The sequence below is a fragment of the Mesoplodon densirostris genome, chromosome 17, assembly GCF_025265405.1.
Source record: "Mesoplodon densirostris isolate mMesDen1 chromosome 17, mMesDen1 primary haplotype, whole genome shotgun sequence".
Classification (NCBI taxonomy): Eukaryota; Metazoa; Chordata; class Mammalia; order Artiodactyla; family Ziphiidae; genus Mesoplodon; species Mesoplodon densirostris.
The window spans coordinates 50,076,680-50,087,168 of record NC_082677.1 but is presented as its reverse complement, the minus strand read 5'-3'; the positions used below and the strand labels follow the sequence as shown (position 1 = coordinate 50,087,168).

The 10,489-nt window shown below is 42.3% G+C and overlaps 1 protein-coding gene across 1 annotated transcript; it reads right to left on the bottom strand.

Moving 5' to 3' along the window:
• Positions 1-1,319: 1,319 nt before the first annotated feature.
• CLN5 (CLN5 intracellular trafficking protein) lies at positions 1,320-10,308 on the bottom strand. The gene is made up of 4 exons (XM_060079579.1): positions 10,136-10,308; positions 6,739-6,904; positions 5,969-6,194; positions 1,320-3,613 (listed from the first exon to the last, which is right to left on the bottom strand). The coding sequence occupies exons 1-4, from the start codon at positions 10,306-10,308 to the stop codon at positions 3,102-3,104; spliced, it is 1,077 nt and encodes a 358-aa protein (XP_059935562.1). The 3' UTR covers positions 1,320-3,101.
• Positions 10,309-10,489: the final 181 nt, after the last annotated feature.

Genomic DNA, 10,489 nt, shown 5'->3' with positions numbered 1-10,489 from the left:
AAGATTTTTGTTGTTGTTGTACGCCGGCCTCTCGCCATTGTGGCCTCTCCCGTTGCGGAGCACAGGCTCCGGACGCGCAGGCCCAGCGGCCATGGCTCACGGGTCCAGCCGCTCCGCGGCATATGGAATCTTCCCGGACCGGGGCACGAACCGGTGTCTCCCGCATCGGCAGGCTGACCCCCAACTACTGCGCCACCAGGGAAGCCCAACTTCTTAAGATTTTTAATTTTTATTTATTTTTCTGATTTCTTATAAGGAGCCAGTATTGATTGAGGGTTCCAAATATTTACAGTTTGAGTTATCTTCACCTTTTGCCTATTTTCCTGTACCTACAACTGATGACACACTGTGGGTATACTTACCTAATATGGAGCCAGAATTAATAAGTTATTAATAAGATTATTCTAAAGCCCTAATATAGACTTCAACTAATGGTTTCTTGTAGAGGAAATTTTATACATTTACAACTTAACGAGAAAAACAGAAATCACATTTAAGTTAGTTATATAGAAGTTCAAAGGACAGCAAAATTTAATTGGCAAATTCCTGCCTGGCTTGTGTTTTGGTTTTCCAGCTACCATTTTAAAAGCTTTTTCCTGAATCATCTCTGCTTCAAAGCCCTACCTCAACTTGTTAGTTGATAGGTTTGATAAATTCTTAAGAAGTACTTACTTATATGAATGCTACACACTCTGTTATAGTATCCTGAGTCTGTATGTCAAATTCTCAGTAGAATTTCTTCACTTACCAGTATTCTTAGGAACAGTGGAAAATCATGAATGCTTTTTAATGTAACTAGTAGATTCTTGCTTTAATATTCAAGTTCCATGTATGGATGTCCTCATTTGTTGTTGCCATGGAACCAAGTTCTGTGATTTACAGTTAATACAAACTTGGCATAGGAGTTTCTGCTTGTTACCCCAATGCAGTTCTGGAAATCCAAAACACTTTTTCCAGAGCAATTTTCCTGAGAATCCGTAGAGGTTGACATTGCCCGATTTTAGCCACTAGATGGTGCTAGTGCAAAGATCCAAGTTTTCTTGTGACATATTCCGAAGACAACTAGTAGGTTAAAGAGGCTAAAGTAATCAGGAATGTTTGGCGCTATTAACATGAGTAGACAAGGCTGAACTGTAGGCAGTGAAAGCCAGTTCTCCCTGTGCTCGAGGGTGAGACATCCTCTGTGCAGCAGGCATCATCATAAAGGTGCAGTGCTTATGCTATCTGTGCTGAAGGGCTGGGTTTTTATTTTTAGACTGCGTTTTAGTGCCTATAGTTTTGAAGACAATAATAAATTCCTAGACAAATGAAATAAAAGCAAAGTACAAGCCCCCGGGTTTTTTTTTTTTAATTAGATTCAACAGAAACAAAATTAGTCCAACAAGTTGCTTTAACAGTTCCCCCTCACAGACCAGAACATATGGTGTTAGTAACTTATGGTCCAGGCACTGGTCTGATGCAGCGCTGAAAAACCTGCTTGATGGTGCATCCCATTCAGTCAGCAGAACTTGGTTCAGAATGAGGCTCCATTACCACTAAGTGGGTAGCTGTGGAAAGGTCACGTAACCTTTCTAAGTCTCAGTTTACTCATTTGAATCACGTAGAGTACCTACGCTTAAGCTTTTTATGAGAACTCAATGTACTAACCTCTTAGGAAGCACTCAAATGTGGGCAGAAACTGAATAGAATTGGTACATTTACATATTAAATACAGATAGTTTTCTCTGATCTCTGCCTCATCATTTTCCTGACTGGTAGGTATTTTTTCCATGAATAGAAACAAGGTGTTCAGTTATCAGACACTTAAAGGACCTTGAAACCTTGTTTGGTGGCCCTAATGGAAGCACGGCTACTTGGAGATCCTTGACAAAAACCTGCCCTCTCTCTGGGAAGTGTACCTTCTTCCACTGCTGGCAGCTTTAAGTGGGTGGCGGAGGGACTGTGTGAAGCAGTGAAGGAGTTAGTTAAAGGGTGCCTGTTCACCCAGATGTACCTGCAGTCAGATACTTCCATGTTCCATGTGTGTGAAGAACCGCAGAAGCACTATGCTGCCCGCTCAAAGTCTAGGTGATTATTACAAAACCAGGAAAGGGTGGCATGTACACCACATTAGGCAAGATCAATGCAGTTTGTTCTTTGATTAATCGTTATAGTTACCACTTACTGTGGTAACTTACTAGGCCAAACTATACATGGCTTCAGTCTTTACAACAATCATGACAGATGAATCATTTTCGAGATAAGGAAACTAAGGTTTGGAAATGATAAGTTGCTTAAATCACAAAATACCAGTTACTGGCTAGTTCTAAAATGCTAGCCAGAAACGTGTGCTCTTTATCACTGATTTTACCACATCTGGAAGCATGACCACTCCAGCTGTGGTGTCCAAATTACTTCTTTTTTTTTTTTTTTTGCGGTACGTGGGCCTCTCACTGTTGTGGCCTCTCCCGTTGCGGAGCACAGGCTCCGGACGCGCAGGGTCAGCGGCCACGGCTCACGGGCCCAGCCGCTCCGCGGCATGTGGGATCCTCCCGGACCGGGGCACAAACCCGTGTCCCCTGCATCGGCAGGCGGACTCTCAACCACTGTGCCACCAGGGAAGCCCCCAAATTACTCTTTAAGTGAATAGAAGAAAATCAAACTACTAGGACTAGCTGTAGAAGTTACAAAGGCTGTAAAGTCAGTCAAAACTACCAGAAAGTACCTAAATGAAAAAGTGTAACTACCATATCTGCAAAAAGTAGCTCCCACCATGACAAAGTCACTGACAGTATTTTAAAAGTTTTGGCACAGCATATCCACAATTTCACATTCTGAGTCCAAAGATCCTGTATATCTGATGATATGATACAATTCTCCATATTAACAAAGCCTTGGAGATTGAAATCAAGATCACCTAATGGGTTCCACTTTGGCCAACACAATAAGCGTTTTCATCTTCTTTCCAAAAAAATTCCCTAGATATTATTATGCAGCAATTCTGCCCCTGTATATTTTACCTTTCTGTCCCAAGGAAGAAAGGCCTAAGAAATCCACACAGGTAAAACCACTCCCTGAAAAACTGATGTGCTAGTAGAAAAAAAAGCAGTAGAATTAAGGTTTTATAAACCAGAGAGTGTTCTGTTTCTGTTAGGTAAAGGGATTTCTTCATATGTTATTTTAATAAAAGGGAATTTCATAGGTAAAAACCAATATTCAAAATTATAAAACAAATAGAACTGTCTGTGTATAATCACGGCATCAAAAATCTGCAAGAAACTCAAAAGAAACTCTTTAGTTGACAAATGTGGTTTGAAAGGGTAATAAAATCTTTTTATGGCTAAAGCAAGAGTCTTGTTTCCTGTTGGCCCAAAAACAGATGTTTCATTTCCCAAGTAAGTAGGTTCTCCACTGTAAAGAAATATTCTTGTATAGTTGGTTTCTGTCTTCTTGAAGTCCGCTCCAAGTTCAGCCAACTTCTTATACGTCCTTAACACAAATTTGGAACAGTCGTAGGATTCAAACCACGTCTCTGCCCCTTCTTCTGGGCTGGCTTGGACAGTCCATGTCTCATAATAAATCCCTGTTTCATTGTCCTGTTTTACCCACTTTGCCATTTTGTTAAATATGTCTCCTAGTTAAAAACAAACGAACAAAAAAAACAAAGAACAACACTATGTGAACATCAAAGCTAATCATGTTAGTTTTAAGTAAAATGCTCTAACCAGATCAAGGCCATGACTACATGATTAAACAACAGTTTTTGAATTTCCAAACCTGCATCTCACAAAAGGAATCCAAGCTCAGCCAATTTCTGTTCCATTTTTCAAGGCACCAGGTATTTCTGAACTCAACAGTAGATATAATAGGTGTATAAAGAGGAGTCTTACATACAAATTCTATAATCATTTAAGCTACAGTCAGAAGCTAATTGTACATGTGCCACATTTTCCTTATTCATTCATCCCTTGATGGAAACTTGGGTTATATCCATGTCTTGGCTATTGTAAATAATGCTGCAGGAAACTTAGGCGTGCTTATATCTTTTCTCTACTCTGCTCAACAGATCTTGGATTCAGAGGAAAGAGAAAAAAGAAGCAAGGGAAAAATTGTGGAAGAGGAAAAAGTGAATGAGGCAAAGACAGTGTAAGAAGAACTGAGGAGGGTGAAACACAAAGCTTTTCTGTGCAAAGCAAGGTATGAATGGCTGCCCTGAGGAACAGCTACTTGAGAAGGAAGCACCGTGCCCCATTCACCCTGAGTATCTGGTATCTCCCTTTGCTCCCTGTACTGTGGCTACTGCTTACAACGTTTCTACCCACTACACAAATTCTTCCAGTGAATCAACTAAACTGGAAATGTTTTTGACCCAAGTTCATGGATTATACAGACTCCAGGATGGCTAACACTCTCTCTTACCACCTTGTACCAGACCAGAGGAATCTCTCCAAATGTTAACAAAATACTCTGCATGGTTGCAGCCACATCTGGGCCTAAAACGGCATGGCCCCAACATTTCACTTTGTCACTGTGTGTGAATCTTTCTTAGGTTATTCCAACTTGAGTCCATAAAATCAATATTTCAAGCCCTACAGAATGAACAGAGTGGCTGCTTTTATCAACTGTATGGTATTAAAATGGTGAAATAATATAAATCCTGTTTTCTTAGAGCTGGGGATACTGTTCTTAGTGTTCTTCAACTTTGAAAAGCCAGTGCTTGTAATGAAGAGATAAGAACGCTTCAAAACCCTACTCTGTAATGTGAAGAAAGGTCAACGAACAGGATTAATCACAAGGCAGATGGATAACTTACAAGATTTAAGTACCAGCATATTGCAAACTCTTCTACAGAAAATAGTGATCACTTGTTCATATGATCATACTTTGATGTCAGAAGGAAGATTCTGTAGATAATGAGGTAGGTGGAAATGGAGAAAGGATAGATGTGAACTGGCCTGGAATGAAAGAAGGATAGCTATTTACCACACTGAGCATTGCTAAAAGAGAAATGGACTTTCATATTGTTGGATGGTTTGGGGCACATCAATTAGAAAATAGGAAGAAAGATAGAAAACAGCATGATATATAGTTAAAAGATTCCCAGATTACATTTAAAAGACACCAATTCTGCAAATCAAAACCACAATGAGATATTACCTCACACCTGTCATTATGGCCATCATCAAAAAGAGACCAAATAAGTGTTGTTGAGGGTGTGGAGAAGAGGGAACCCTCATGCACTATTGATGGGAATGTAAATTGGTGCAGCCACTATGGAGAACAGTATGGAGGTTCCTCAAAAAATTAAACATACACCATATGATCCAGCAATTCCACTCCTGGGCATTTATCCAAAGGAAGAGAAAACACTAACTTGAAAAGATATAAGCACGCCTAAGTTTCCTGCAGCATTATTTACAATAGCCAAGACATGGATATAACCCAAGTTTCCATCAAGGGATGAATGAATAAGGAAAATGTGGCATGTACATACAATGGAATATTATTCAGCCATAAAAAAGAATGAAATCTTGCCATTTGTGACAACATGGATGGACCTAGAGGATATTATGTTTAGTAAGTCAGACAGAGAAAGGCAAATTACCATATGATTTCATATGGTATGTAGAATCTAAAAAATAAAACAAATGAACAAACAAAACAGAAACAGACCCACAGATACAGAGAACAAACTGGTGGTCACCTCTAAAATAGAGATTTACCTCTATTATTTTATTTAGAAAGTCCAATTTAATTGTACAGCTTTATATCATTTATTTTTATTATGAAAATAGAAAAGATAATCTGTAAATAAGGTGAAGTTTTGCATGAGTAATAGTTTGGATCAAAGGTTAGTGATTCCAGAAGTGTATTTTATAAGTTGACCTCTGACGAGTAGACCATTACTGAGAAGCCTCAATGAAAGTAATTTCTGTCATTTTTGGATATTGATGCAATCATCAAATGCTGCCATATTTTTGAAACTTACCTGATATGGTTGCTACTAGAACTAACGTCCCATTTTCCTTCCAGTGAATATCATCAATTCCTTCAAAAAAGCAGGCAGCTCCTTGATTACACCAGAAAGGGGCATTCATTTCAGGTCGGAGATGGGGAAATGTGCAGTTTCCAAGCTGGAAAAGTTCATACCATTCCATTGTGTAGTTCTTTCCAGTTAAAGTACTCCTGAATCCAATGGCATCGTGCATAATTTTCTGTGTAAAGATCATACATGTATCAAAGCATCTGTGACATAACCACTGGTTTAGGAGCCAGATGGGAGAAAGTGCGATACCACAACTGCATATAGAGTAGACCAGTTATTCGCCTTCCCTGTTGCTATTCTCGCGTTGAGAAGCCTCCATGCCCCAGACTCAGGAAGGAAGTCTGTGTACCTCTCAGGTGATGAGAGGCTCAAATGGTGAGCTAACCTAGGAAAAGTGTGCACAATAGGAACTGGATGTGAGTGATTCCCACCTGCCTTGCCCCTTGCTCGGGGCCTCCTCCTTTCTTTCTTTCCAGGATCTGGGTACAGGAATTGCGTTTGGATTCATAATATTAAAATGGATTAAAGCAACTGCATTGATTATTGTCAGGCTCATAAAACCTGATTTTTTTTTGGACTACTTATTTAAAATTCGCTAAGAGGAACACCAATAAACATAATCTAAAACTAGTGACTGAATAGAGATTATTCCCTCAAATCCACTTAATCAAATCACTTAATTAACCAGCTATAAGATCAAGATGCAGCCTTACCAAGTGTCCCAGGAGGTCTCCATATTTAAATTCCCACACTGGGGCTTGTAATCGAAAGACTTCAATGACATCATCATCCTTCATCACTGGGATAGGGGAGCCAGTGGGACAGAAAGTGTATTTAGCTTGACAGTAAGGATCTGGTTCTGGACGGAAGGAAAAGCGTCTGACAAAAAAAATCATCAACTTAGATTCTAATAGGAATTTGGTTCTCGCACATTGTACAATCCAGATTTTAATTTCACTGTCAATCACAGTTTTAGAAAAAACACCCAAAGCTCAGCCATAGTGTATAAATATACATTTTATATGTTATCCTGTGAACAAACTCCAATGATGTCTTTAATAGCAAATGATACATTGAAAGCACTGATAATTGCGTGCTTCCTGGTTCCCCGCTCCCATTGTGAGAATTCTGAAGACGGAGACCACATGTGAAAATGTTTATAGCCCTACATCTCATTTAGTAGACAGATATTTACTGAATAAAGGAATAGCTTTCAAATGATATTGAACTTCCCAAACAATCCATGTTAAGATTATTCAAAGATAATCATAATTAAATAGAACGTATTTTCTATTTTCTTGAGGATTAGCCGACATCCCCTTCAACCAATATTACTGAGGATCTACGACTATACTAGAAAGGAGGGAAACAAAAGTTAAAATGCTGTTCCTCCCCTCCAGGAGCTCTGGGGGAGGGCTGCTAAGACATTAAACAAGTGATGAAGCGCAGCATGGTGAGTGCTTACAAAGAAATAAATACACAAAGTCCTGAGGGTGCAAAAGAGGGAGAAATCATTTTTACCTGCTGCGGGATGGCTGGGGGTAAGGAGGCAAAGGAAGAGATGAAGGCCTAGCCTAGGTTTTTAAAATACTTTAGGAAGTCAGTACGGAAAAGGAAACAAAACACTAAATACTCTAAGACAAGCATGACACGCTGGAAGAGTCTCAAGTGGGTAAGGAAGACTGGAGTTCAGGCTTCAAGGCAGCAGCGGTGAGAGGAGAGGGAGGCAGGGACTGTCACTTCGCCCTAATTCAGGTGCACCTCGGAGACAGCGTGGGTCGCTTCCAGACCACCACGATACGTCGGATGACGCTGTAAAGGGAAGGGAGTCACCCGAGCTTTTTAGTTTCCCAGTGCATATAAAAGTTATGTTTACATCATACCGTGGTCTATTCAGCGTGCAATAGTATTATGTCTTAAAAAACCCAACATATTGTATGTACCTCAATTTAAAAATACTTTACTGCTAAAAAATGCTAACTAGCATCTGACCACACAAGGTTGCCACAAATCTTCAGTTGGTAAAAAATGCGGTATCTGAGAAGTGCAATAAAACGAGAGGTATGTCTGGACAATGTGAAGGACACCTTCTAGAGTGCCACAGCTGGGGAGGGCTGAGCCCAGGAGGGAGATCAATGAAAGGATCTGAAGTAGCAGACGTGATATAACTGAATTTGCTCTAAATAAGCCTCACTTTATGAATTAGAAAAGGGCGGGGAGAAAGGCCAAATTAAGGCTGAGAGGTCGGTGAGGAGCTCAGGGCAATAATACAAGAGAGAAAGCAGCCTGAGAAGGCCAAGGCAGTAGGACCGGGGAGGGGGGACTGTGGTGATTTCAGATCAGCAGACACTCACTACACACCTTCCACTGGAGAGAAAGATGAAAGAGAAAGCAGCTGCCTCTACCTAGCCTCTAAGAATCCTAGATTCCCTCAGGTTCTAGCCCAATCTATTGTTTTACAATCCTAATACATCAACAAAAATGTCTATTCTAATTTAAAGAGTTAAAATCTTGATTTAGGGACTTCCCTGGTGGTCTAGTGGTTAGGATTCGGTGCTTGCACTGCCTTGGCCTGGGTTCAATCCCTGGTCAGGGAACTAAGATCCCGCAAGCCCTGCGGTACAGCCAAAAAAAAAAAAAAAAAAAAAAAACCCACAAAACTTTATTTAGACAAAAATATTGACAACCCCTCCTAAAAGCTTACGAGTCTTGGATATACTTAACTGTTTTATAGGTGCTTACCTGGTTTAAGCAAATGGGCAACTACATATAGGTTTCACTTACCCACAGCAAAATCTATTTTAGGTCAAAGGTAATTTCAAAAGTATGATTTAAGTGTGAACTTAATAAAGTTAAAATTTTATGATGGGGATTAGATGAAGGCATGTCCTTAACACTTCAAACTTTTAAAGAAACATAAGAAGTCATAGTCAATATCTTGTCCTTAAATCAAGTAGTTTTGGATTTCCAATCTCTTCCTTGTTTTATTGAATATTAAATTTTTACTTCTTTTGAACATTTTACTAACACTTTCAAGAAAACCAGCTTCAAACTCAAATTTCTCTTTTCATGTATATCAAGCAAAACAAGGAAGTACTGCGAGCCATTTAGTGAGCAGAATACACCAATACTGTATTCAGGTTTGAAAATAGCTGGCTAGCATTTACTAGATTTAATCCCCCCAACAAACCTGAAGTAACTACTGTTCCTACTTTTTGACTCAGGACATGTGGACACTGAGATACTGAGCAACTTTCCCAAGATCACACAGCTAGTGATGGTGGAGCCTGACTTGATCCGCAGTGGTCGGAGCCCAGAACTCACTCGCGACCCCTAGGTTATCCTGTCTTCCAACTCACTATTTCGTCATCCAAAATAGTTGTGCATTTTCAAAAGCTGCTGGCCCTTCTCCTGCCTGATGTTGACACCATGTTTTCTTTCTTTCTCTCTGCTTAGCCATCTCTGACAATTAGGCCATGTAAATACTCTTCTAGTTCAAAGGCTCAAATATGCTTCGCATATCTGCAGTCTCCCTGTCCTCAGCTTATGACCAGCGTCCTACCTCCAGGCTAAAGACAGTGGACAAACGAGGTCGCCAACCGAGGGGGCGAGTGGATTCCCGGGTCGCCGGACTTCTAGTGCTAAAAACGGGAAGTCCCAGGCAAACCCAGGCAAGCTGGGTAAACTGGACACTTGACGCGCAAATGTTATGCACTCAAGATAACTAAATGAGAGGGCATGACACAGTAATAAATGCGATATTAAAGGTCTCCCCAAACTATTCGAAGTGTCAGCGACTTGTATCCGACAGTCACGCGACGAAATAACATTACTCCCTTTTCATCCACGATTCGGGGCAGCCCTGAGTCTAGGTCATCTCGTAAATGGCTCAAGGGTCCCGGGAGGAGGTGACCCCAGGGCGGCGCGCAGCAAACAGCCGCGACTCAACAGCTCTCTACTTCATTCAACGCCGCGCCCTCAGGGTCGCCGAGCGCCGCCCCCGCACAACTGCGCGACCGGGACACAATCCCCTCCCCGACCTCCCCGCCTTTGACCCGCGAACTTCGGCCGCGCGCGCGAACTCCCGCCCCGCCGCGCCCGCGCACTCACTTGTAGGGCACCGGCCACTGGCGCCGGGAGGGGCCGCTCGCCGCCGCCGCTGCCGCCGTCGCCAGCCAGAGCAGCGCGGAGGCCCAGCGCCAAGGCGTGCAGACCGGAGCCGCATCCCCGCCCGCGCACCGCCGCCCCCAGGCCCCCGGACCAGCTCTCCCCGCCTGCGCCATGAGGCGGTTCCCGCTGCTTGCCCCTCCCGCGCCCCGCGACGGCGGAGGGCCGGCGAGCCGAGCATGCGTAGAGCCACGCCCTCAAGCGAATCCGGGACCCGGGCGACTGTCCGCCGGCGGCTCCGCCCCCTGCCCGGCGCGCCCGTCCCGGCGACTCGGTCCTCCTCACGCCGCCCGGAGC

Excerpts from the sequence above, each read along its gene's own strand:
- CLN5 (XM_060079579.1), bottom strand. The coding sequence starts at position 10,308 with ATGGCGCAGGCGGGGAGAGCTGGTCCGGGGGCCTGGGGGCGGCGGTGC. Across the intron at positions 6,905-10,135 it reads CAGTGGCCGGTGCCCTACAA|ACGCTTTTCCTTCCGTCCAG; the intron begins GTGAGTGCGCGG and ends TTTTTTTGTCAG. Across the intron at positions 6,195-6,738 it reads GAGACCTCCTGGGACACTTG|AAAATTATGCACGATGCCAT; the intron begins GTAAGGCTGCAT and ends ATCTTTACACAG.